This window comes from Hippocampus zosterae, chromosome 1 (assembly GCF_025434085.1).
Source record: "Hippocampus zosterae strain Florida chromosome 1, ASM2543408v3, whole genome shotgun sequence".
In the NCBI taxonomy this organism is placed as follows: Eukaryota; Metazoa; Chordata; class Actinopteri; order Syngnathiformes; family Syngnathidae; genus Hippocampus; species Hippocampus zosterae.
Genome location: NC_067451.1, coordinates 3,819,268 through 3,846,547, shown reverse-complemented (window position 1 = coordinate 3,846,547; position 27,280 = coordinate 3,819,268). Strand labels below are relative to the sequence as shown.

The following is a 27,280-nucleotide window of genomic DNA, read 5'->3' as shown; positions in this document are numbered from 1 at the left end:
CCAGGCTGCGAAAATAACGATAAATTCAGTGTTGTGTTGTCGCTTTTCAATCACAGACTCGTGCGTGTTGCGAGAAAAAAAACCCCTAAAACAAAAAAACAAAAAATACCCCCACGTGGAACAGGAACAGAGATGCTGGACTCTAAAAGTGCTCACATAGGCGCACATTAACACACACACAGGCACAGTGACACACATCCCGTCCGCGATCCTTCTTCGCATGCACACCAGAAGCGGCGGAGCAAGTTCGTGTCGCCAAGGAAAAGTTTCCATCCTACGCCGACGCCATTTTGTAAATCCGTATCGACTGCATCGTATGCCGGGTGTTGTTTCATCATGTCCGTCGGCGCTCGCTCCGGCACGCGTCGATTGATCGCGGCCAGCGCACGCGATCGATGCTCCTATAATCCGAAGGCATGGCCCGGACAAAGTTCGGCCACAGAGGTCGTATGTGAGTCACATTCCGAAAACAATTTGACAAAGTCCAGCCACATCCAAGCGTTTTGGAGTTGTTTTGTTTTTTCCTCCCCTCCCGTCACCCCCCCCCTCGCAGTGTTGATCCAGTTCTGTGATGGTGCTTGATCCAGTGCAACCCCTTTGCGGTGTTGCGTGGGATGCGGCAGGTTCTATTAGCGTCGAGGCTTTGCTCCAATCCACGCTGAGCTCTTAACCCTTCCCCGGCGTCTTTGTTCTCATCTCACCTCTTCGATCGTTTGTCATCTTGAGAACTCCACCCCCCCCAACCCCCTCCAACTGGCTCTGTTGACCTCAATGTCATAAACACCCCAAAGCTATTTACTAGATTTTTTTTTGTTTCTTGAAATCAATCTCTGTCCTGTCCCTCCTTTGTCTTCAGATACAATCTTCCATCCGTCCCTACTTTCCCGCTGTCATTTTTACACCACGCTTTCCTCCAGCTCTTCGGCGCTCCTTCCGTCCTTCCCTTTCCCCTTCGCTCTGTCCCTTCCGCCGCCCTCCCTCGCGGTAGCCGCCCCGCAGTTGGAATTGGAGTTGGTTGTGTTGTAAGCGTGGATGTATCCGCGTTGAAAGTCGCCTCGCGCTCCGAAGGGTCCGGCGCTTTGGCCCTCGTCGCTGGTGGCGGAGGAGCCGCTGCTGGCGGTGGCGGCGGAGGCGCACTGCACCAGCATCCCGTGCAGCGACTGGCTGCGCCTGGTCCAGATCACACTCAGCCGCTTTGCGTAGCCGATGGCGCCGTAGCGTTTGGCCACGGTGGCGGCCGCGTCGGTTGCTAGGGCGACGGAGGAGCCCATGTCCAGCGAGTGGCGCCGTTTGCTGACGGTCCCGCGGGCGGGGTGGAGAGGGGACATGGGGCTCTGATAAGCCTGAGAGGAGTTCCATTTGTCCCGGCCGGGGGAACTGATCCTCCAGGCCAGCATATCGGAGTCTCTCAGGGGTGCCGCCAGGGAGAAACTGGCGCGGTTGGTCAGCTCTCGCTCCAGACGCGGTTTGGGGCCTTCCCTGAAGCGTGACTGGCGGGGCAGGGTGGATGAAACGGAGGGGGGGTAGTCGAACGGAGTTCTGGCGCTTTCCGCGCTGTACGCCGGCGCTTTGTCCGTCTTCCGCTGCCGCACCACCAAGGCCATCTCCCCTCCTGCCCCCGCCATGGTGGAGACCACGCCCCCCGCCGAAAGAAACTGCTCCAGGTCGACCTTCGGCTTGAGCCTTGGCTTCGGGGGCAGTTTTGGCGGCAGAGAAGAAGCGCAATCTGCCGGTTCCTTGTCCTTTTCGCCCTCCCCGGTTCTCTTGGAAGTCAGACCGTTCGGGAGGACCACCATCATCATGTCGCCGGCGCCGTTGGACTGGTAGCGGCCACCGCCGTCTCCTCCTTTATCCAGCGCCGCCACGCCGCTCCCCTGACCGCAAAGCCCGCCTCCGACCTCTGCGTTGCCGTCGCGGCACAGGATGTGGTCGGAGTGATCGCACACGCGGTGGCGAACCATCAACGCCACCGTGAACACCAGGAGGGTGACCACCACCACACCGCCCACTAAGATGGTCAGCGTTCCTCCCAGGAAGTGAGCCTGCAGAGAGCTGCAGGCCGGGTAAACGTCCTTGGTGGAGAAGGTGGTGCAGCCCAGCACTTTTGTCGCCGCCAGCGCTGTGATGGAGTCATCGTAAATGGCCAGCACGCACAAGTTGTAATCCACTCCGGAGACCAAGTTCTTCAGCAGGAAGCGGTCACTGGTGGATGGCAGGATCCTGACGAGGGCGAAAGAAAAAATAGAAAGGTCAAGCGTGCGCCGCGAACAATCCTCGCCGGCAGAATGTGAAACGGTGCCATGCGGACCGTTGTGGAGAGAAAATGTGAGGTTTTGAGAGAACCTGGGGGCCAAGGAGAACGAAACAGCCCACCGGTGAATACGGCACCAATTGAAAAATGAGGCTATTGATGAAGCGTGCGCCCAGGGAGCATGAAAAGAGAACTCTGTCTGCCTGCCTGCCTGCGTGCGAGCATGCGCCTCTTGCTCTCGAATTGCCCGAAGAAGCAAATGTTGGGCCATTTTGTGGGCCTCCGCACTTCATAAGAGGCCATTTTAGGTGCAGGCAAGATTACAGCAATGCCGAGGCGTTGTAGTGCGTTTGACAAAGCGTAAAGTGTCAGCGTATCGCCACCAGGCGATGGTCTCATTGCCGACTGTAAATGCAGAATCGGCGAGCGCTTGTTTTGGCTCGTATACGGAGAACCGGTGTCCATTTATCATCTTTTTAGAGCAGCCGCCGACGCTAACGAACCACGAGGTGCCGCGTTGTTGGACCTTGGATGTGTTTGTAGGATAATAGCTTGAGCAGGTTGTGTGTTTGTGTGGCGTGTAGGAGAGCGGAGCGCAGCTCGAGTGTCCCTCGCCGACGGCTACGACTTTGGCCCTCCGCCCTCACCCTCTTGTGTGGGCAAAAGAAAACAAAAATGTTTGCGTCCTTGACAAAAATGTGAATCCATTCGCATTGTTTTCTGGTTTTCTTTCATCTCTTGGTGGCCGTGACCGCGGTGGCCTCTTGCTGCTTATTTGGTTTTGTACAGTGAAACTCCTCTACAACAAAATCACGTTTGCAGCAAGAAATGTTTCACAACAGGGGGGTTTTCACTGTTGCAAATTTGATCTCGGATGTAAACACCCAGACATACGCAAACGTGTGCTCGTACACACAGACATATGTGTACGCTTGATTTTTATATGAGCATACACTTATTTGACACTCGTCGGTGTCGAAAGAAAAAAGGGAAATAAATTGCGAAATTTATGATCAGCATTCACTTTCGCTTACTTTTCGCTTTCGCTTATTTCTTGAATAATGTCTTTTATTTTATTCCTCCGTTTTTCATTTTGATCACTTTTACCCTCTCTTCCAGCGTCAGAGCTCTTGTTTTAGTTGCTTGGCATAAAGATCCGTTTTGTTGCCATTTTAGCAATGCAACATTCTTGCTGCGTCTGAAACTAACAATAAACTTCCTGGACTACTGCGCATGTGTAAACCAGTGTGGTGGTTGCGGTTGCCGTTTCCGAACGAAGCAGTAGAGGTCGCTGTTGGATTAGATTTCATTGTGGTGAATCTCGTCGCGAGGCAAGAGCAGAGAAAAATATTTCGTATAACGCAACAGGGTTTTTTTTTTCGTTGTATGGGGGGCAGGAAAGTAGGAATAGTGTTAATGCATGAGGATGTTTTCACACTAGGGGGTATTTCGTTGTAGAGGAGTTTCACTGTATATGCGCATGGCCTACATGACTAATAAGCCTGAAATGATGACCACCCCCCCCCCTTCCCCCGCCCACTAGTTTTCCTGTGATGCAGAATGAAGTAAAGCTATGCCAGTCGGTCTAATCTGAACAGCTTCCTTGTGCAAGTGGCCATGTCCAGATGTCATTAAGTCACCATAGATTGACATCCGATGCTGACAGAAATCCACTTAGGAACTCCTCCTACCCTGTAGAGGCATGTGGTGTTGCCATGGCAAAGGTTCATTACTTGGCCCAATAGCGCAGCACTCAAAGTGAAAAGAATCCGACGGCGCAGCCCTCGTGATGAAGACGGCCGTGACAACGCCGCCGCAGAGTGTACGCCAGGCGGGAAAAGTGGCGCCCAAGTGGCTTTCCGTGTTCCCAAAAAAAAACATAAAAATAAATGTCGAGGACTCCGCACTGCATTTGAAAGTCTATCCAAGTGCCGTTTGATTTGTATTCTGCGCGAGCGGGGCATACTGTGCGAATGCGTTTGCCGCGCGTGGATTAAAATAAGCATCCCGGAATGCTATGCATGCAAAAGTGGGGCGCGCAGAAATGCACGCATACACTTCAAGCCTGAAAGTTGTGCCCCCCCCAACCCCCTCATTGTTTGGATTGAAATCATTTCCTGTTAAATGTGCCCTCTGCCTCTGCTTCTTCAGATTTTTTTTTTTTTTTACGTTCCGACCTCTGTCTTTGTCTCACTGCCCCGCCTCTCACCTCCAAGCTGTTTCTACCGAGAGCCACAAATCCTTTAGGCAGTCCTCGCCGGCCGGACGCTTCCTGACCTCGCGCCTTCTCCCTATGCCTCCTTTTTTTTTTCCCACCAGACATTGCGCTACATCTCCATTAGCCGCGGCTATATCTGCGCGTGCCATTATTTAACAGCCAAGGTCGCGTCTTCTCCATTCAGTCCTCCCGGCGATCATTCTTTCTTTAGCTCAATCTCCACCTTGCTGCTCGCTTTCCCTTCGTCTTATATTTCCTCTTTGCCCCACTCTCCCTATATCACCTGCTTTTATCTTCCACCTCACTCCTGTTAATCGCGTCGCGTTTTAGCCTTTTCACAAGCGGGATGGCAAATTTAGACCTCAGACGTGACCCAAAGCGCATCGATGAAGTGAACGGGCGGACATTTGGAATAGCATCACGCGCCGGGTGTGCACCCGTGTTTCTCAAATGCTTCTAATTCTGGTTAATCCCCCGCTGAGGCACACAAACACAGATGCCGGGGGGGGGGGGGGTGGAGGGTTGTCAGGAAAGAAACTTGGGGCGGGGGAGGGATGCTGCGTCGGAACTGGTGGCATAGAATTAAGTTATTATTAGTGCCCATGATAGGAGGAACCGGAGGGGGTGGGGGGGTATTGTTCTCCATCATGCTACTTGCTTGCTTCCCTCTGCACCACCGAGCAAGATGGGCGAGGAGGAGGAGGAGGGGGGAGAACAGAACGGTGATCTCCTCTCGCGCCTCACGTCTCGGCTGCCCTCATTTCCTCCTTTTTACATATCGTGTTTGTTTACGCCTTTTCCTCCATGTTTGCTGCGGATTCCCGCGGCCCGTTCGCTAGCTTGTCGGCCGCGATTGCGTCTGAGCTCTTCTTCTGCTCTCCTTGATCAGTCTCTCCGCCCGCCGGTCCAACAGCCGATCACTAAGCCCCCCCCCCACCATCCTTCGGGATCATCATTCAATGTTTTTCTTCAAGCGTCCGTCTTGGTTCAAACCTCCTTTGCTCATCGCCTCGTGTTCTTCGCCATGGTACACACATTTTTAATGAAACGGAGAATCGCCTTTTACCCGCAAAGCCCATTCGGAGCCTCTTGCACGTGCTTATTTCCAATGAATTGCGTAACCAACACACCCTTTATTCGTCCTGCGCGTTGTCCTTTCATCCCAGTCTTAAACTGGACACTGATTTTAAATTGGACCGGCAAATTGGTGCCGTTGTTAAATCCAGCTTCTTTCATCGTAGGCAGCTGGCTAAAGTCAAACCTCTGCTTTCCCATGAGCGCTTTGAAACAGTAATTCCGGCTGGATGACTGTCATGCACTTTATTTTGGAGTCAGCCAATCCTCCATGAAACGTCTCCAGTTGGTCCCGAATGCTGCTGCTCGCCTCTTGACTGGTACTCGTGAGAGGGGGCACATAACTCCGACTCTGGTAGCCCCTCACTCGCTCCCGATATGTTTTAAGAGTTCTCTTCAAGATCCTATTTTTTTTGTTTTCAAATTTCTAAATGACCTCGCGCCACCTTACCCCTCTGAGCTCGTCTGCCCTGACACACCTGCCTCAGGTCTGCGGACCAGACCTTATTAGAAGTACCAAGAACTAAGCGGAGGCTTAGAGGTGATCGAGGCTTTTCCGTTGCTGGTCCCTCTCTCTGGAATGACCTCCCACTGAACATTCGGCAAGCCTCCTCGCTGCCCATCTTCAAAGCCCTCCTCAAGACTCACTTGTATTCTATGGCGTTCAACTCAGCATGACTTAGATTTGTTCTTGATTTTACTGCTTGGTGCTTTCTACCGCCTTTATTACCGATTCGTCTTACTGTTTATTGTGTATGTTAAGTCGCTCCATGTACACTTTAACCCTAACCCTAACTGGTCCCAAAATTCTTTTGGCTTTTGACTCGGCATGACTCAGACTTGATTTTTAGTTTAACTGTTTTTGTGCTTTCTACTTGTCTTTGTGATTAATTTCTCGTTTTATTGTTGTTCTATGATATTTGCTCCACGTACAGCACTTTGTATACAGCCAAGTGTGTTTTAAGAGAAAGACACTTGAGTTGAGTTTCAAAGGTCGGAAGGTCGCTCCGGTTGTGGCTGCACTTTATAGCCGACGACGCTACGGCCCCTCCTTCTCTCTTTTTTTTTTCTCTTAAGCGCGATATATCAAAGTGTATCATCCAATCACGTATGTTTGAGCGCTTTCGTTCCCAGCAAAGCTCGGCAACTTCAATCTGACGTCCAGCAGTTGCGTAAGCACAGTGCTGGAAGAAATGACTTTTTTGTCCAGAAATGAGACACCTTTGCCCAAAGGAGCAGATGGTACCACGCGGCTCCGGTTAAGTGGTGCCTCATTTACATGGAGGGACATTGTCTCCCCTGGTGTGCGTCCTTCAGGTGGGATGCACCTGAAAGGAAACCCGGCGTGAAATCTGTGATTTTTTTTTTTTTTTTCCACGGCGTGGTCATGCCGCGCGGAAACCGAGCTCCAGGAAAAGGCGGCTCGGCTCGTCTGATCATGTCAGGCGCCCCGACAGCTTGAGCAGCTCCAAACAGATGCCACACGCGCTCGCCATCCCACCTGGTCCTGTCACGCCACGCCGTCCAAATTAGACACGCCGCGTCTCCGGTGCCACTGACCTTTTGAAGAAATGATTCAATCTGGCAGACCTACCGAATGCTCTTTCCCCGGCACTGCGACGCCATCCAATTCAGCTGGTTATCGCTACCCGGAAGTTGTGTACCTGGCTTTGTTTTTCTATTCAAGTCGCCAGATTAATTGTGTTAAAATGAACAATAGGTGGGAAACAAAAATAAAGTCATGGAACTCTCTGCTCGGACTTTTCCAGCCGCTCGCTGGCGCGATATTGCGGTCGGCAGAGGCCCGTTAATAGCGTGATAGAAATCTATGGTGGAGATCCCTGGCTCCCATTGTGGCGTGCCCGCCCGTCTTTCAGACGTTTCCCTCATTTGTTTCTTTATCGCTGCTCGGGGACTTGATTTGCCTGCTTTGCCTCTCAAAGCCTTCTGACGTCTCATCTTCCCTATCAGTCATTTTTTCCCCCCCTCCCTCTCTCTCTCTCTCTATTTCACCTTTTGGCAAGGATGCTATAGAACAGCGTTATTATTTTTCCGGTTTGTTTGGGTTTCTCCCCGGCGTGTTTTGTTATTGCAAACCGCCCAGCTCAAGTTCATTCATCCATCCATTTTCCGAGCCGCTTGATCCTCACTAGGGTGCGGGGGGTGCTGGAGCCTATCCCAGCTGTCTCCGGGCAGTAGGCGGGGGACACCCTGAATCGGTTGCCAGCTAATCGCAGGGCACACAGAGACGAACAACCATTCGCACTCACACCTAGGGACAATTTAGAGTGTTCAATCAGCCTGCCACGCATGTTTTTGGAATGTGGGAGGAAACCGGAGCACCCGGAGAAAACCCACGCAGGCCCGGGGAGAACATGCATACTCCACACCCGGAATCGAACCCGGTACCTCTGCACTGTGAAGCCGACATGCTAACCACTGGACTACCGGGCCGCCCCCCCAGCTCAAGTTATGCTTTCCTTTTCATGAGGTATGGTCGACGTCTCAAACTTTTGTCCTTGCAAACCGGATTTCAGAAAATTCAAGTCATCCAGCATCTGCTAGAGTCCAATTGTCAAGTAGCCTGATCCGTGATCCCCCCCTGCCCCCACCCCCCTTTTTTTTGGCCACAAGCTTGCATGTCTTGCGCAAAATCCTGTCCTTTCATGCCGTAAGCCACCAGTTCCTTCTACTGTGCGAGTATTTGCCATGGAGAAATTAGCAAAGCTGATCAGCAAGGGAGCTCAGATCTCATTCAATTCAATCATTTATTTAATTAGTTCTACCCGCTTAATTGCTGCGCCTGCACGGACGGGAAAGAAGACTCCCCCTCGGAGGGGGGACGGAAGACCCTCTGCGTTGGTTTTGACGCGCTATTTCTCTTTCTCTTTTGCCGACTTGATTGGATACCCTTTTCCGTACCCTCTTCTCACCTCTTTGTCACCCCGCGTTTTTGCCGAGCAGATGCTCCCCGTGCCTCTCAATCTTTCATTACATCTTCCACCGAGGCCCTCGCTTTCATCCCAGATGTGTTTTTCCATCTAACTCTATTCCACTGATTTACTTTTCCCCCCTCCTGCTGCATTTTCCTAAAGGACTCTCCCTTCGCCTCGTCCTCACCCGCTTTCTTCCCTTTCAACGGTCCTCCCTTTCACTCTAATCTTTCCCATGGGGGATTTGTTGAGAGTCAATCTCAGATCTTCCTCTTCGTTCCAAATTCCCCTGAAGACTCCAAATCGGCCTCCGTCCATGCAATATATTCAAAGAATGACCATCTCCTCCTCATTCTATCGCTTGGAAGACATATTTCCACTCGCACCCTCTCTCACTGTCTCCTTAATCTCCCGAGGGATGTCTCATGAAGCCCGCGCATTAGTCGACCTTACAATGCGGCCATACGCTTCCCCGCGATGGTGCGTCATAGCAACAGCCAGCGATTAAGCGGCACCGTGAACAAACGGTAAAAGTCGAACTGACCTGTAGATGAGGGTTTCGTCGGCCGTGCAGTTGTATTGTATCTGGTACATCCACACAACGTACGCTCCGGGCGAACGTCCCAAATCCCAGCGGACCTGAGCGGAGGTGGACGTTATCCCCTGAACTCCGACCGTCCGCCTGTCGTCTTCGTCCCCGTCGTCATCCTCGGCGACCCCGTCGTCATCCCGCTCCCCTTCGGTCGCCCCGCCGCCGTCGTCACTCTCTTCATCGTCCGGCTCGCCGGCGCGCCCCGCCCCGTTGTTCATCCCGCCGTTTTTCCCCGTGCTGATATCCGAGGATCCCGGATCGGTTCGTAAAATCCCATTGGTTACATTCCTGTTGCTCTTATTGTTCACGCCGTTCTTCCCCGTGTTGCCACCCGCTCCGCCCCGATGAGGGAGGGGGATTATTTTCAGGTCCACGGTGGCGGTGGCTTCGCCGGCCGCGTTGATGGCGATGCACGTGTACGCTCCGTCGTCCCGGGCCACCGTCACCGAGATATCCAAAGTGCCGTTGTTAAAGGAGCTGGTCCGCGATGAGTTTGCGATGATGCGATCGTCCGGCGAGACCCAGTGCACCACCGGCTCCGGGTCTCCGATGGCGCGGCACTTGAGGGTGGCCCTCTGGCCTTCCAGAACCCACAGCTTGTGCGTGTGACGGGTGATGAGGGGGGGCTCGCATGTAAACTCCTCCTCGGGAATCGACCAGAAGTACCTGAAAGAACAGTGGAAACGCCGACACGAAAAAGTGAGCCCGAGAGATATCGATCATCACATTGCACGTATTTGTCTGACCTGTAATTTTTCACAAGAGCGGTTATCAAGTTACTACTCTAAAAGATAATGCCGGCAGATGCTCGTTTTCCTCCTCGATACGTCGCAGGCATTTTAATGACGCACTCGGTCTGGAAAGGGATGGAAGATAAATACAAAGACCGATGATGCCAAGTAGCGCTGTAATGACTTTTACGGTGTTACATTTCCGTGAATTATGGCGCAGTCACTGTATCACCATTAGCGGCGCATTATCCCTCAATTGCGTTCAGTTCTGAAGACCTGCAAGTTTGCGCTTCAGTTCTAATTGTCCAATTAAGGAACTGTAAGAGTTGCGGCTTTGCCATTGCCGAGATGCTCCAAAACGGGGCCCGACTCCAAACTCAAAGAGCCCGTTTGCTCGCACGTGTCTTGGATAAAGATGCTCATCGCCAAGCCGACGACTGAATGAATGTACGGGAATTTTTTTTTTTTAAAAGGCAGGCGATAGCAAAATACCTTGCGGCGAGGTGGATGGGCGTGGCGCAGGTCTCCATGTCATCACTGCGAACAAGCCGTCGGAGCCAGAGCAGTTCGCAGTTGCAGTGCAGCGGGTTCCCCCCGAAATTCAGACTGATGACAGCGTTGTAAGGGGTGGGGCTTATGGCACCTGTCTGGGATCTGGGGGCGGGGGGGGGGGGGGGGGGGAAACAGGCCATTTTAAGTCATAGCCCAAAATATTATGCACACAAAGGTGCAGGAGGTATGTGTGACACACACATTCAAAAAAAATCCAAAAAACCAAAACGGTCATATTTTTAGTTTTTTTAGTCCCTGCTTTGCCCTGACTCATCACCAACTTGTCTGCCAGAAAGAATGCAATACTCAAATTGCTTAAGAAAAAAACCCCCACACAATCTCAGTCGCGCTGAGTTCATTGAGTCTGTCGCAGCCGCTTGACAAGCGCAGCTCAGTCGTCGTTTCACTTGCTGTCGATATTCCCGAAATGGTAAAGTCGCCCGTCTATAAATGTCATCCCTCGACTTGCAAGAACCTCTCCTTCGTCACTCCGAAGCCACTTACGCCTCTGCGACGTACAATCTGGAACCAGCTGATGACGCCTCGGTCACGTATGCGAGATGGAATGAGGACAGCAGATTTTGCCTAATCCCTCACTTGAACAGCTGGCCCACATGTCTTGTCTGTGTAGCTCTGTGGTGCAACAATCGTGAATAATCTGACAATTAACAGTTTGGAGCGCAATATTTTGACTAAGCTCCCATTTTTTTGGGGGGGGGCAACCAAGAATCAATAATGTTGTGCTCTACCTTGCAAAGAGGGGGTCCGGTGGTAGGGTCCTGAGCCGGTTGGAGGTCATATCTAGCCTGGCGAGCTTGTACAATTCTCCAAAGACTCCCTCCGCGATGTGGTCTATGAGGTTGTGGTCCAGGTTCAGTGTGTGCAGACTGGCCATGTTCTGGATGGACTCCCACGGTACCCTGTTGAAGTCAAACGGCCAATGAGCAGCAGTCATTTTATATCATCTTCTTGACAGCGGACAATAGATTTGCTAATTGTCAGCGATTTGTGCGTAGCGGCGGCAAACATCCGGAGCCGGCTCGTCGCTCTTAATTTGGGTTTATAGCCCAAAGCAAAGAAATCAGCCGAGTGACGGCTATTAACTAATTCAGTACCAGCCAATTCTGGACCAAGCCTGAAAAGACGTTTCTAAACGTCTTTGGGAGTGAATTAGTTCAATGGAAAAGCTCGCAATTGGGGGGCGATTGTAAGTCAAGGTCCCGCTGGACTTTTCGAACTTACTTTCGAAGGTTGTTGTAGGACATGTCGAGATCCTCTAACGTGAGTAAGAAGTCATCAAACGCCTGCACTGACACTTTGACCAGCTGATTGTTGTTGACAATCAAATGTTGGAGATTCACCAATCCCGCCAGGTCCCTTGGGCCCACGATTGTTAAACGATTACCTGGAAAACGCAAGAGGAACATGAGGTGACGCTTACGGTCGGCGGTTATTGTCGGTTCTTATGCTATTCACCGTCGAGATGCAGGGAGCGGAGACTCTCCAGATCAGCAAAGGCCATCGGGCGAATCAGGTGGATGGTATTTCTGGACAAAGTCAAATCGACCAGTCCGGTCATGTTGACAAAGTCGGTCCCCCCGACCTCCGTGATGAAGTTGTCAGCCAGCCGCAGCTCGACGGTACGCCGGTCGACGTGCGGGGGCACAAAGAGGAGACCCTTGTCGGCGCACAGCGTGCTGAGCGATTCGGAGAGGTTCCGACACACACAGTGGAAAGGGCAGGCCGACACGACGCCCCACGTCTCTCCCGCTCCGATCAGGGTGGGCAGCAGGCAGCAAGTGACCAGGGTCAGCCAGTGAAAAGCCGGTAACTGGATACCGCTCGGAGGGGTTGTTCGTTTTGAGGTTCCCAAGTAGGCGCAGGGGATGACTTTGGACGAGGAGGGCAGAGACGAGACCAAAAGGGGGGCGCCAGGAAGCCAGAGGGTGGACGGAGCGACGGTGGACTCTTTTGCCTGTCGTTCAGGGCGGCGATGTGTGTGAGGCGGCTGCTTCTGTCTGCTGGGGTTTAGGGTTGGGGGGGCAGGCATGGTAGAAAGCCAGGCTATCCACAGACCTAAAGGTAAAGAGAAGACCGGTAAAGTCGTACCGCTTGGCCCGTAGCATTCAAAGTCAGCTTTTACTTTTCAACCGCCCCGCAAGGCCGAGCACTGCCGGTCCCCATGGTAACAGTTACCTAGAAACCTGTCAGAGAGGATTCGGCGTGTGTTTTATCATGGGACGCTTTCTTAAGGCTGCGGGTCAGGGAACTGAATTGGGTCGGCGGGCTTATCCGCCTCAATTGTCGCGTCAAAATAGCAACGGGCATCTCGGCCGCTTCTGTTTACACTCGATATCACCGCTTACGGCGTGGCGAGGTGTCGAGATGAGTCACTGAAGCTGATTGTCATGCATATGGTTTGCCTTGGCAACATGGATCCCGGAGGGGGGGCGGCAGGGGGGGCAGCGAGTGTCGATAAGGGGCAAAAGCGCCGCATTCCGAAGTCACTTGATTTCACTTTTCAGACTTGAGACTGCGGCCGCCAAGTGACTCCTTTCGCTCTATCAAACGGTTGCTCCGCTTTCAACTTGGGAACGGAATCGTTCCTTCTTTTTGGCTCTGCCCAAAGTACTTCCGATAATTTGATGGCACCTTCGGGCACTGAAATTGACTCCCTCTTTCTTGCAGCGTCCCATCACTCCTCGTCATCTATTCTCTCGCGCCAAGCGCGGCTCCTCGTCTTTTCCGTCTTGCTCACTCGGCTCCGTCTCAAACCCGTCGTGCCTCTAGCGGTGCCGTAACTTTCGACAATTTCCTTGTCGTATTTCCCACAATCTGTTCCCCGCCGTCTCGTCTCTGCCCCTTGAGGCAACCCGAGGATGGCGGCGTTATCAGTCACAGCTCTGCCTCGCCGCGTCTTTTCGTCTCTCGCCCCCCATCTTGGGTACGCCGCACCTCCCCGCTCGCTACCTCCTTTCATGCCTCGAGCCGGGGCGCACCTTTGCGCCTGCAATATTCAAGCCTCCTTACGTCACCTTGCGAACCTTCTGTTTTGGAGGCCGCCTTTGTGTCTGTAGCAGTTGCAGGCCCACAGGACACAATGGCAGGCACAACAATGATCGATGGAGCTTTCCGAGAAACGCTCGGCTCCTTGTCCTGCTGCTTTTGTTCGCCGCCTCCGCTTCTATCTCCTCCTAGCAACCTATGCTCATCACTCTACTAATTGATTTTGTTCTGATGCGTGTTGACCGTTCATTTGGTACGTGGGCGTCTTTCTACTGCCACAATCACGTCCTCGGAACGCATCAATGAGACAAAAACGCAAGATCCTTTGCCATGAACATCATCTCCATTCATTCATTCATTCATTTTCCGTACCGCTTGATCCTCATGAGGGTCGCGGGGGGTGCTGGAGCCTATCCCAGCTGTCTCCGGGCAGTAGGCGGGGGACACCCTGAATCGGTTGCCAGCCAATCACAGGGCACACAGAGACGAACAACCATCCGCGCTCACACTCACACCTAGGGACAATTTAGAGTGTTCAATCAGCCTGCCACGCACGTTTTTGGAATGTGGGAGGAAACCGGAGCACCCGGAGAAAACCCACGCAGGCCCGGGGAGAACATGCAAACTCCACACAGGGAGGCCGGAGCTGGAATGGTTGTCTTAATCAAAACATTTTGCCTGTGCCATGCGTACAAAGAAACGCTGAACCTGCTGTGAAACAACCACCCGAAAGTGTTAGTGAGAAACACTTCATTCGTCACCAATCGAAATCGGATTCTTTCATTCATTCATTCATCTTCCGAGCCGCTTGATCCTCACTAGGGTCGCGGGGGGTGCTGGAGCCTATCCCAGCTGTCTTTGGGGCAGTATACGGGGGACACCCTGAACTGGTTGCCAGCCAATCGCAGGGCACACGGAAACGAACAACCATTCGCACACACACTCACACCTAGGGACAATTTCGAGTGGTCAATCAGCCTGCCACGCATGTTTTTGGAATGTGGGAGGAAACCGGAGCACCCGGAGAAAACCCACGCAGGCCCGGGGAGAACATGCAAACTCCACACAGGGAGGCCGGAGCTGGAATCGAACCCGGTACCTCTGCACTGTGATGCCGACGTGCTAACCACTGGACTACCGGGCCGCCCCGGATTCTTTCATTGAAACAGCAAAATAAGGCAATTCACTTAAGTGATTTTTTTTTTTCTTGTTTAAAGGAAGGGCATAAATTTGACCGCGTGTACGTGCACTGGATTAGCGTCCACGATTCTCCACGATGTTCTCTTTTACTTGAGATATTCTGCTTTCCGTCTATTTTTGGCAATGCCTCGCTTGCGCTACCCCGAATGAACCGGCGGAATAATCGCAACAATACAAAGGAGTCCTCAGAACCCCCCCCTACATTGGCGCACGACTCACAGCCACGAGGCTCCACCCACCCCGGATGAACTCCCGACTTCCCTCAAAAGTTCCTTTTGCAGCCCCGTTAACTTAAGAGGTCAAATCGAGCGAGAGTAAAGTCATTAGCTTTCCCTCTCCCGCCATTAAAGCTTGTCATTGCAAAATGTGAACCCGACCCATGCAATTAAACGGGACTCGGGGCTCTGGTTCAAAGTCGAAAGTGCCTCGTTGTTTTCACAGAGCGGACCTATTGCACTTTAGGACTTCATTTCCTTTCGCCCTCGGTCTAGTAATCCCCCACTGAGGACTATAAATGTTAAGCCTTCATTAAATGCCAAGTACAATTTACAATCTTAAAACATATTGTGTCGGCGTATGCGTGTGTGTGTGTGTTTGTGTGTGTGTGTCTTTTTATTTTGCATGTGTCTTCTCTCATTGAGAACATCAATTCGCAGCAGCTACCGTGGCCTTCCGAAATGTCAGCGGTCCCTAATGGACTGAAAATGGCCAGCTCGGCGCTATTGATAAGGCGTGGTATTAAGCGGCCGCAAGCCACTTATCATAATCCTCAGATCTGGCAATAAAAAGGCGCCAGATCAAGAAACGAGATGCTCACGTGCGCAAACACAAAAAAAAGGAAGAAAAAAAAACAAAAAAAAAGAGGCAGCGATAAAGTGGAGTCAAAGAGAAAAATGATTTCCATCACACAATGCCCTCGATATTAATTGTGCGTTTGCATGCACAACAAGAGTCTCCCACACAGTCGTAATTATAGTGAGGCCGACAGATTGTCTCTTCTCTCTCGCTCTCTCGCTCTTTCGCTCTTTCTCCGGGCGAGGAAGAACACAGCGCCCACGTAGCCTCTTGTTGTGGCAGTCGTGTGCATGGAAGCCTACTCATCCTTTTGATACTCTCGCGTCTTTGTCACTCCCCTGTCAAATTTCAGACGCCTCCGCATTCGTCCGCAACGTATAGATAGCGCGGCGAGAGGAAGAGCGGTGGGAAAAGGGGAGTGGGGGGGGGCGGGGTCACGGACTGCAGGCAAAGCAGCGAGGCGGGTAGAAAGAAACGCTCGGTACCAAACGCGTGTCATCAAGCAGATGGGCAGGGAAATATGTAAAGACCGTAAACAGGTGAAGGTTGCCATCCATCATGCGTCGCCGCAAGTGCAGGACGAAGCGGGGGAGCCGATTTGATTGGGGCGCCGGAAATGAGTTTGTGGGAGGAGCCCCGAAGGGCAGCCGAGGCAGCAGGCGTCGCTGCGGGTGAAAGTGGGATTGCACACGGCGGGGCCCGCCCTGGATCGGTGGCGGTTGTCTCCTCGCAGCGTGGCCCCGAGTTAATGAGTCCACTTGTGCACAAATACCGACTCATGGCCCCCCCCCCAGAGGCTGTCGCAACATTGAAAAGTGACCTCATCATTGCATCTGCCCGCGTTTGTTTGTTTGTTTGCAATTAAGCGCCGTTTTATTCCGAGAATGTTGCATCACGTTATTGCCAATCCCCCCCCCCCCCCCCCCCCCCACACGGGTAGAGAGCGGCCACCTCTGCAGTAGCCCTTGTGGGATAAAGAGCATTTAATTGTTCTTTTCTGTTTTAACTGTTCTTCGATGCCAGGGATAGCGGGGCACCACTGTCTGGTGTCTACTCATAGAAGTGCTTTGAAGTGCAGCCTTTTTAAGCGTAGGTCGTCTTTTTTTTTTTTTTATTGCAGAGATAAGTGCGGAAACTAATACGACGTGGCGTTCTATATCCTCTCTCCGGCGGGTAGAAATGTTGCTCCAAGTGAGGCCTCGTGAATTTTCACGTGTGGACATACAGATCATAAGTTGAAATGTGTCTTCAGCACTCACGGCCCACAACGAGGCACTCTAAAGCAGCCGCGCCGGCCCGAAACCGATCGCTCACTTGCCATGCCATCGCACCGTGACGCGCACACACTCATGGCGGGCAACGAGGCGCTCTACCCAAACAGGGGTTCTTCAAACAAGTGCGATGAATTTAGAAACAAATCACCACGAATCCACTTGACGCGGACTTTAAATAGTTTGCATGTTCACCTCGTACGCGGAGAAGCAGTTTGTCAATCGGTGGGGACCCTCACAGGAAGTGTTGCTTTGCCTCCATTGCGCAAGATTGTGTTTTTAATCAGACGCCAGAGGTGACCTTGGTGTACCGTCTCCCTCGTCACTTTGCCCTGACCAAAAAAAGTTTCTGGGATTGTTGAAATGTGTGCTTCTTCCCCGTCTTTGGTTCCTTCCTCTTGGAAAGTGTGCGGAAGCTTGCCGGGAGTGGGGGAGGGGGGGGGGGGGGTGGATTCCACTTTTGTGCTCTGACGATAAACTGAAGTGGCAAAGAACAGAGGCGACAGTGATTTTCTTTGGCACTCTGTTGGCTCACACAGAACTTGAACATGATCCGGAATGAAAAGCTCCCATTTCGCGTATGCCCTCAACGCAGCCTCGATGAGTATGAGGTTCACTGTTGTGCGCGCTTTAGATGATGTGTGCTTGCACAGGTTCGCTTCCAACCCCCCACCCCAACCCCCCACCCCCCAACCCTCCAACTTTTGTAATGCGTCACTGTCGCTGACTGACTGCAAAGTAGCATGTCAGTGTTATCTGTCAGCAAAGCCCCCCCCCCCCCACCCCATCCCGTGTAAACATCCGTAAGACTCGAAGGCAGCGAAGCGGGGGGCATGGACCACCCCGTTTTTTTTTTTGTTTTTTTTATTCGCGTGAATACCAGATTGGACTATTTGGGATCGGTGTGGACTATCAGCAAGCGTACACATGAAAGACTTCCCCATTCCTGAAATGATTGAACCCCTCCAATTGCCCTTCATTCGAAAATAATTACTCCAATCCACGGGAGTCCTCCGCACGCCGTTCCACATGCCCACCCCCAAAAGTTGCAGACGCACCACAACCGGGACGCGCTTGCACCGACGCTCGTAAATTTGCATTTGGATGACACGCGGTGGGCAGCCCGGTAGTCCAGTGGTTAGCACGTCGGCTTCACAGTGCAGAGGTACCGGGTTCGATTCCAGCTCCGGCCTCCCTGTGTGGAGTTTGCATGTTCTCCTGCGTGGGTTTTCTCCGGGTGCTCCGGTTTCCTCCCACATTCCAAAAATATGCATGGCAGGCTGATTGAACATTCTAAATTGTCCCTAGGTGTGAGTGTGAGTGCGAATGGTTGTTGGTCTCTGTGTGCCCTGCGATTGGCTGGCAACCGATTCAGGGTGTCCCCCGCCTGCTGCCCGGAGACGGCTGGGATAGGCTCCAGCACCCCCCACGACCCTAGTGAGGATCAAGCGGTACGGAAGATGAATGAATGAATGACACGCGGTGGCAAAGAAACTGACCCGCCGACGTGGCTGCACCTGATGTGCTTGCACCCCCCACCCCACTCCCTAGTTCTTAATTTTCTTTCTTCTTCATTTTCCTCCCCTGATGCAACCCCGTCGTCACTACGCTGCCGCATTGGCTGTCGATTTTTTTTCATATCCCGACTTTTTCTGTTCCAAGGCCATTTTGTGTGCTGCGCGTGTGTAGGCAGATTTGCCGAGAGCCAGAAATCAATCTAATCCAACGCAAGTTGGTGAGACGCTCACTCTCATTCGGACTCCCCGCGGGGCCAATTTTATGGACCCTGATTTGCTGACAGCGTATCTTGTTTGCAGCTTGACAAAAGTAAATTTGAGTGTGTTTGTGTGTGGCCGTGTAATGATTCTGTTGGCTTCCGGGCTTTCTTTATGAGGGGTTTGCGGGGGGGAAGGGGGGGGGCATAGGAGTCTTAAGAAAGCAAATGATTATCCAAACAGCCCTCAGCTCCCACCGTGGTCGGTCGATGACATGTCAACCACACCCGTTGATTGCGGTGACTGTCGTATTGACTCATGCGACACACACACACATACCCGCTGAGTAAACCCCTCTTCCATGTTCTTCCCGTGGCAAGGATTACGTGAGAGTTCAACTCGACTCACTTGACATGAAGCGGCACTCTGTGGGATTGAATTATTAAGAAAAAAAAAGACTCAAACGCCCTTTGCATTTCAAGCAACCAGATTTTCGTTCCCTTGCTGAATGCTAATGCTACACAGCATCTGCGATGAGGTAAAGCAACCAGATTTTAGTTTCTTAGATTCATGCTAATGCTAAATAGCATTAGCATATAAATAAATAAATCTATTTCGCGCCGCTGTCACGTGTCTAGCACATAAGATGCGCTGAAACTCCTCCTCGCTGCCCATCTTTAAAGCCCTCCTCAAAACCTACTTGTATTCTTTGGCGTTCGACTCAGCATGATTTTACTGCTTGGTGCTTTCTACCGCCTTTATTACCATTTCGTCTTACTGTTTATTGTGTATGTTAAATCGCTCCATGTACAGCACTTTGTATGCAGCGATGGCTGTTTGAAAGTGCTCGAGAAATACTCTTGACTTGACTTGAAACCTCTGCAAAGACAATAGATCAGTACGCACTGTCTTGTTCTTTATCCTCTGCGAAGAGAGACTCATATTATGAACTCATTAATTATACAGTGGGTGGCCCGGTAGCCCAGTGGTTAGCACGTCGGCTTCACAGCGCAGAGGTACCGGGTTCGATTCCAGCTCCGGCCTCCCTGTGTGGAGTTTGCATGTTCTTCCCGGGCCTGCGTGGGTTTTCTCCGGGTGCTCTGGTTTCCTCCCACATTCTAAAAAACATGCATGGCAGGCTGATTGAACACTCTAAATTGTCCCTAGGTGTGAGTGTGAGCGTGGATGGTTGTTCGTCTCTGTGTGCCCTGCGATTGGCTGGCAACCGGTTCAGGGTGTCCCCCGCCTACTGCCCGAAGACAGCTGGGATAGCCTCCAGCACCCCCCGCGACCCTAGTGAGGATCAAGCGGCTCGGAAGATGAATGAATGAATGAATGAATGAATAATTATACAGTACTAGCTGGTTCGCCGCCCTCCGGGCGGCTCATCAGCTAGTTCCTGCGGAAGGCTGGTAAGGTGGGCCTTCGGCCCACAAAAGTGTTGTTGCTTGGTTCAACTTTTTGTTCATCTTCATTGCTTATCGCGAAAATAAAGAGATGTTTAGCTCTACTAAATAACTAACAATTTCATTGCAATGCTTGTGGGTAGACAACATTTTTTCGCTAAGATGCCCGTGCGATCGTAGTGAGCCACTGCCTGAGCGGCGCAGTGGCGGCGCGCAGCGGCACGGTGAGATAGGTACGTTTTGAAAAGGGACAGACGGAAGGACAGACCGCGTGCGGGACGACGCCCAATATATATATAGATTGTATAAAACAATACAAGACAAGTCAAAGCCGTGGATTGCCCAAGTACAATTACTGTATTGACTGTGGCTCAGCTGGATTTGTAGGTGACCTGGCTCCATCCCTATACTGCTCCTTGCGAGTGTCCTCATTTTGCATTTATCAGTTTGCTTTTGCCGACCGTGACTTTTGCATTAGCCTTTTTTTGTTTTATTCTATTCTTCATTTTATTGATGTTGACGTTTAATGCTGTCTTTTACTTGGCACCCATGTCACTCACCACCATAGCCCTCACGCCTCGCAGTCGCCCGCTTTTTTTGAATCGCTCTCTCCCAAAGCATCTCTCCGTCTGTCGCCCACGGTTGCCGTGGTTTCCTGCTCATCAGGCGCCCGTTGTGCCCAAACAGACTGTTCACATTTTAATTACTCATCCTCTCGACCCCGCCGCAGTAAAACAAACCAAACCTTCGCGTTAACTTAGCTCTGCTTTTGCTTTTGAATAAGCCAGCCAGCCGAGAGTCCCCCGCTTTCCCCGCTCCGAATCAATCCTCCGTTCGCATGCTCCAACGGCCATTTCCTCAACCTCTCCTCCTCCTCCTCCATCCACTCGCCAGTCTGCTCATTTTGACGGCAAGCGTCCCCGTCTGCCGGCGTCTCGGAATGGCAGGCGCCCTCGCCGACAGTGACGAGATAATTGAAGGAATGACAAATGATTCCGCCGCTCCGGCCACATGACGCTCAACCCAAATGGATCATCGGCGGGAAAGCAAAAGCTAATTAGTGTTTGCCTTGCATTCACGCAAAGGCGCTACATGTTGTTCTTAGTTTGTTTTCTTCCGTGTTGGAAAGAGCCCGCGACCTCGCTGCAACAGCAATGAGGCCGAGTCGAGCATACAGCTCAGCCAAGGCCAACGATTGGATTCAGCACACAATAGTCCACCTTCGTAAATAGCTGCCTCCTACATCCTGAATCCTGTCAGTGATGTTTTATAGATATATACCGTACTCAAAGGACAAGATAACCACACCATACCTTGACTTGGCCGTTGTACTGCTATTTCTGGTACGGCTACAAGACAGGCACACTCTTCATTGAAATGACTCCGCTCCTCTCATCTCATCGGTGCGGCGTTAATATCAGCAGTTCTTTGCAGATGATAAAGAATATGACCGAGTATTGTCATCTCCATTTACTGTGACCGTAAATGGCTTCCAAGACGTGCCCATTTTATCTTGAGGAACTCTGAATTTGGGGAAGTCAAGTCAGGCAGTCAGGCATCTATGGTCACGAGCTATGGGTCGTGACCGAAAGAACGAGATCCCGGATACTAGCGGCCGAAATGAGTTTTCTCCGCAGGGTGTCCGGGCTCTCCCTTAGAGATAAGGTGAGAAGCTCGGTCATCCGGGAGAGGCTCCGAGCCGAGCCGCTTCTCCTCCACATCGAGAGGAGCCAGATGAGGTGGCTTGGGCATCTGATTCGGATGCCTCCTGAACGCCTCCCTGGTGAGGTGTTCCGGGCATGTCCCACCGGCAGGAGACCCCGAGGAAGACCCATGACACGCTGGAGAGACTATGTCACCCAGCTGGCCTGGGAACGCCTCGGTATCCCCCGGGGAGAGCTGGAAGAAGTAGCTAGGGAGAGGGAAGCCTGCGCTTCCCTGCTAAAGCTGTTGCCCCCGCGACCCGGCCCCGGATAAGCGGTAGAAGATGGATGGATGGATGAAGTCAGGCAGTTATTTATTTATTTCACCGGTGTCTAGAAAAGCCGAATAAGTGCCACATGTGTCCATCAAACATGAAAAGTTCAGGTGGTAAATCCGCAGATTTGTTTGCATCATTGTTTGCCATCTGTTTCATGTTTTATTGATTAATTTTTCGCCCCACACTTGTTCGGTCAAATTTAATTCATGGTTCATTTGCCTTTACTTCAGCACAAGCTTAATTGACAAGATTAAAACCTTTCTGTATGATAAATCTAATATCATTCGTTGTAAGATTGCTCGTGTTTGTTCGTAACAATTCAAGGGAAGCGGTTAGCCCCCAAAAAATAAATCCTTGATTAAATCGCAATCGGGCGGCCCGGTAGTCCAGTGGTTAGCGCGTCGGCTTCACAGTGCAGAGGTACCGGGTTCGATTCCAGCTCCGGCCTCCCTGTGTGGAGTTTGCATGTTCTCCCCGGGCCTGCGTGGGTTTTCTCCGGGTGCTCCGGTTTCCTCCCACATTCCAAAAACATGCATGGTAGGCTGATTGGACGCTCTAAATTGTCCCTAGGTGTGAGTGTGAGTGCGAATGGTTGTTCGTTTCTGTGTGCCCTGCGATTGGCTGGCAACCGATTCAGGGTGTCCCCCGCCTACTGCCCGGAGACAGCTGGGATAGGCTCCAGCACCCCCCGCGACCCTAGTGAGGATCAAGCGGCTCGGAAGATGAATGAATGATAAATCGCAATCGCAGTATCGAGGGTGGAAAAAAAAAATGCAATTACATTATATTTCCCCAAAAATTTCAGCCCTAGTCAGGAGCGCAAGTAGATAATGACAGACATCTTTCATGTCTTTGCCCGCTCACCTCATTCATCTTTCAATACCGTCACTCATCAAAATGTCGATAAGTGAATCACAGTTATTACACTCCCATCAATGAATCCCTCATCACTTTTTTTTTTCCTGACCTCTTAATCCTCATCATGTACCGCCAACCTTCTCCCTTTTCATTCTCTCTACATTATCTCCTCTCCTGACTTTATCTTTGGCTCTCTCCCTCGCTCTCGCCGTGTCTCGCGGCCCTCTTATCCTCCCATACATCCACTCAGTCGGTTTCCTGTGTCAGCAGGCCAAATAAGTGCAAGCGTGTGCGTGTGCGTGTGTGTGCGCTTATGTAAAATCTCTCCGAGGTTGCCGCCCGGAGCCCCAAATCCCGGCATAGCGACACCCAAACGACACGCCATGCGAGATTACAGTGAAGCTTGCGAGCAAGTGATACAGCATCTGGCGCACGCATGCACGCGTGCAAGCAAGCATTGGGTGACGGAAGTTTTCATGGGAGTAAAGCATGAAAACCCCCAATTCAAGGTGTTAGTGGATGAAAATGGAAAGGAAAAGCTCAAAATAACCCGCATATAACCCGCGCTGTCATTTCCCTCTCATGTTCTTACCAAGACACATCTGTTTATTATCAATAGGACAACCCAGTGTGTGTCTGTGTGCTGTGTGTGTTTTGGCGACAGTGTGTAGAGTTCCTCCCCTACTTAATGATTCAGCACGAGAGTTAATAAGTGCAGACACTGATTCACCTTTACTGAGCCAATATATGTTCTACTGCATGTACCTGTGTGTGTGTGGTCCCCGCAGTGGCCCATCTGGAGAACTGTGAAAATTCCCATAGGGCTGGGCCACCAGGGGGTGATGTTGAGTCACACGGATGCAGTGTCCTTACATCCCCTGACACTCTGGCATAATTTATAGATCCACCCATCCATCCATAATCCGAGCCGTTTAGCCTCACAGCGGTCGCGGCCGTGCCGGGGCCGATCTCGGTTGTCTTCGGGACACCCTGAGCCAGCCAATCTCAGGGCACACAAAACAGCCATTGGCACTCACAATCGCACCGAGGGACAATTTCGAGTGTTCCATTAACCTACCATGCGTGTTTTGGGAATGTGAGAGGAAACGAGAGTACCCGGAGAAAACCCACGTCGTCATGGGATGAACGTGCAAAGTCCACACAGGAATGCTAGAAAGCCCGGAATCGAACCCCCGGACTTCTGCACTGTGAGGCGGATTCGCTTAAAGAGTCGACCACCGCGCCACCCTAATGTGTAGATTTGGATGACATTTTTTTTATTCATTCATTCATCTTCCGAGCCGCTTGATCCTCACTTGGGTCGCGGGGGGTGCTGGAGCCTATCCCAGCTGTCTTCGGGCAGTAGGCGGGGGACACCCTGAATCGGTTGCCAGCCAATCGCAGGGCACACAGAAACGAACAAACATTCGCACTCACACTCACACCTAGGGACAAATTTAGAGCATCCAATCAGCCTGCCATGCAGGTTTTTGGAATGTGGGAGGAAACCGGAGTACCCGGAGAAAACCCACGTCGGCATGGGATGAACATGCAAACACCACACAGGAATGCTTGAGAGCCCGGAATCAGAAAATTCAGAATTCAGAAAACAAGCAAACCTGGATTAAAAAGCAGCGCTTCAAATTGTGAAGAACGATGGTGAAGAATTTGTATTTTTTTTTTAAGTTTAATGATCAATCGCAGTATGCAAAATGCTGTCTGTCAGCTGTCAGTGACTTTCGATCACGCCGATTGGCTTGCAAATCCAAATCACGGCGTGAAATCGAAGTGGGGAGGAAGGTTTTGTATGTACGTGGTTTATTTCATGAAACCCCGACTGTGGGTGCTATGACAAACAATGACTTTGCAGTTACAGTTACGAGTAGGGCCACAAAACATGTGTGTGAACTATGTGTGTGTGTGTGTTGAGTGTGTGTGTTGGGTGTGTGTGTGTGTGTTGGGTGTGAGGGCTCTGGGGTGCACCAAAAAAAGGTCAAAAGGTCTTACCTTTTCTGTCTGTGCTTAACAACTAGAATCAGCTCCACATGTTGGCCAGGTTGCTGCCGCGCGGGCGCATGGGTGTTGTTGTGTGCGTTCAGTACATCTCCCCCTCAGGTGCTTTTGTGCCGCTTGGGCGTTCAATAAGCTTCGTGTATTTGTGTCGCAACCTGTCCTGGTCCCTTCCTCACCACACGTAACAAAAAGATACGCGAAAGGCAGCCAGCCGGCTTTGGGAAATTTCCACAATATCCTCTTAAAGCGTCTGGGAGAGCGAACCTGGAAAATTCCGAATTACTCGCCCAATCCTGGCCCGTTATTCCGAGATGGAGACCTCACTTTGAAGAAGGGGGTTGTGGGAAGGGGGGGGGGGCAATCCAAGAATCCACTTGGCTTTAAATCCTCTTAAAGGTCCTTTTGATACGACTTCCTTGAGGCGGCATCGGACGTCTATTTCTTAAAGGCTTCAGTTCGGCCCGCGCTGGAATCCAAACGGCAGCGACGTGTTTCTCTCTTCCCGGCCTGCGCATCCTCGCGCATCCCGACCGTTACCTCGGTTACTTATTCATCGCTTTCTCGTGGTTCCATCCCTCACGCGTGGACTTCCTTCCTTTCTCCCGCCACTTAATTCCGGAGCGTCAACGGCGGTCTCCTGTGCGCTCGCCGTCCCCCCCGCCCCCGCCTCATTTGTCGGCCTGTGACTCTGTGACCTTGGCGAGAGGGCGTGATGACCTAACGGGAGAAAAAGGAGTAAGAAGTGGATTCAGTTGTTGTCATAGCCCCCCCCACCCCCCGCCCCGCCCCCTCCTCTTTCAAAACAGCCGCCTGTCCGTCATCCGCTCCTCCCTGATGGCGGCAGTAAATTCTCCCTCATTCCTTGGCAACTCGTATCCGATACCTGTCTGTCAAGAGGCGATCAATAGTCCTGGGACCGCCTTAACGTCTCTCTGCACGTCGAAACGGGAGCGCACAAAGTGGCACATTCATACACACACACACACACACATACGCGCGCACGCACACACAAACGGGCGGGCTAATGAAACAACCGGGCTATTGATCCGCACCGTGAATGTCAGACAGTTGGAAAGTCCGCCCGGGTGGACTGTGGCCTGTCAGTCATCTTTGACAGCTCCGAGAAGTCGATTTCTCAATCGTTTCGTGTTTCGAGCTGCACACTCACTCTGCGTGCCGTTTGTGGCTCACGTCTTGCTTACGGTTCGCGTCCGTCCCGCATTCCATATGCGGCGTCCTCACCCTGCATAGAACGTGCGGATTTTATCTTAACACACCCCCTCCCCGCCGACCCCCCCCCTCAATCTTCCTCCCCACCAAGGTGTTTATTTGCCACTTGGAAAACACGATAGAGCTATTTTCCCTTCATCCCCTCTCTCCTGCTTTCGTGCACCCCCCGCGACCCCCCCCCCCCACACACCACCACCCTCAATGGCAGACGGGATTACTAACCTTGCCTTCCCAACCATTCCACCTGCGACCAGCGAAGCCGTCACATCCCCATCTTCGCGACACGCTCGCGCTCCCTCAACTCGGCGGCGGAACAACACCCATGGCTCTCTGCCTGCCTCTGCCCACCCCCCTTCGTCTCTCCCCTCCTCTTGGCCGTCACTCTCTCTCCCCTCCCGCCGGCACTACCCCCCCCCCCCCCCCCCCCTCCGGCTGGCTCGTCCTGGACAGCTGCGGCGCTCTGTCTGCCGCCTCTGTCGCTCTTCGCTCGGGCTGCAGGGCTGATTGGAATTTAAGTCGTGCTAATCCCAGAGCACAGGTAGTGAATGAAGGAGGAGGGGATGGGGAAGGAAAAGGGACGGCGAGCGCCGAGAAAACGCCGCTTGGTATTCCTCGGAATGTCCTCTTGCTGCAGGTCTTCCTCCCTGCTTTCATCTGCCGCCCCGATACACTTCTTTTGACTCTTGTTGTCTGTTTTTCGTTGCGCCTAAGACGGAACGGGAGACGGGACTGAGGTCCTTCTACGCTGGCGCCGATTTGTGACAGAGCGAGAGTGAGAGAGAGAGAGAGAGAGAGAGAGAGTGAGTGAGATGTGGAGCCAGAGTGATAAAGTGGGGGAGGGAGAGTGAATGCAGGGGATGGAAAATGCTGCGTAGGAACAATCCAGAAGATGATCGAGTCGAGTCAATGTTGTATTTTGTGTTGAGCTGGTTAACAAGGCTTCAAAGCAGCAAAGAGCGACTTCTTAATTTTGTGGAGCGTTTTATTTGGGCGGGGGGGCTGGGGGGGTTAAGTTAAATAAATAAGGTGAGAAGCTCGGTCATCCGGGAGACGCTCAAAGTCGAGTCGCTTCTCCTCCACGTCGAGAGGAGTCAGATGAGGTGGCTCGGGCATCTGATTAGGATGCCTCCTTAGAAGCCTCCCTGGTGAGGTGTTCCGGGCAGGAGGCCCTGGAGACGATGTAGGACACGCTAGACAGACTATGTCTCTCAGCTGTCCTGGGAACGTCTCAGGATCCCCCCCAGAAGATTTTAAAGAAGTGGCTGGGGAGAGGGAAGTCTGGGCTTCCCTGCTAAAGCTGTTGCCCCCGCAACCTGACTCCGGATAAGTGGGACAAGATGGATGCATGGATGGATGGACATTGTGTACAGAAGCAAACTGCATTTTGCTGTCCAGAAGCAATCCAAGTCCGGTATTCAAGAGCCCCGAAATTCGATGTCCAACACACCCGATGT

The 27,280-nt window shown here is 52.1% G+C and overlaps 2 protein-coding genes across 3 annotated transcripts in view; one reads left to right on the top strand and one right to left on the bottom strand.

The window, feature by feature from the left end:
* LOC127598522 (pyruvate carboxylase, mitochondrial-like) overlaps positions 1–27,280 on the top strand; it is a 177,716-nt gene that overhangs the window by 100,407 nt on the left and 50,029 nt on the right. The gene's annotated exons all lie outside the window — the stretch shown is intronic.
* Positions 744–26,395, bottom strand: LOC127598564 (leucine-rich repeat and fibronectin type-III domain-containing protein 4-like). Of its 2 annotated transcripts, XM_052062381.1 has the most exons (8): positions 26,049–26,395; positions 24,591–25,313; positions 11,828–12,427; positions 11,594–11,756; positions 11,101–11,271; positions 10,292–10,453; positions 9,021–9,734; positions 744–2,220 (listed from the first exon to the last, which is right to left on the bottom strand). In XM_052062381.1, the coding sequence occupies exons 3-8, from the start codon at positions 12,399–12,401 to the stop codon at positions 897–899; spliced, it is 3,108 nt and encodes a 1,035-aa protein (XP_051918341.1). In that variant the 5' UTR covers positions 12,402–12,427; positions 24,591–25,313; positions 26,049–26,395; the 3' UTR covers positions 744–896. The 2 variants fall into 2 exon arrangements, with proteins under 2 accessions (XP_051918341.1, XP_051918342.1); XM_052062382.1 differs by lacking the exons at positions 24,591–25,313; positions 26,049–26,395 and adding an exon at positions 16,819–17,392.

Coding starts and splice junctions, on each gene's coding strand:
- LOC127598564 (XM_052062381.1), bottom strand. CDS start 12,401: ATGCCTGCCCCCCCAACCCTAAACCCCAGCAGACAGAAGCAGCCGCCT. Junction 11,757..11,827: donor CCGCTCCCTGCATCTCGACG/GTGAATAGCATA, acceptor TGCGTTTTCCAG/GTAATCGTTTAACAATCGTG. Junction 2,221..9,020: donor GACGAAACCCTCATCTACAG/GTCAGTTCGACT, acceptor CGCCCTCGTCAG/GATCCTGCCATCCACCAGTG.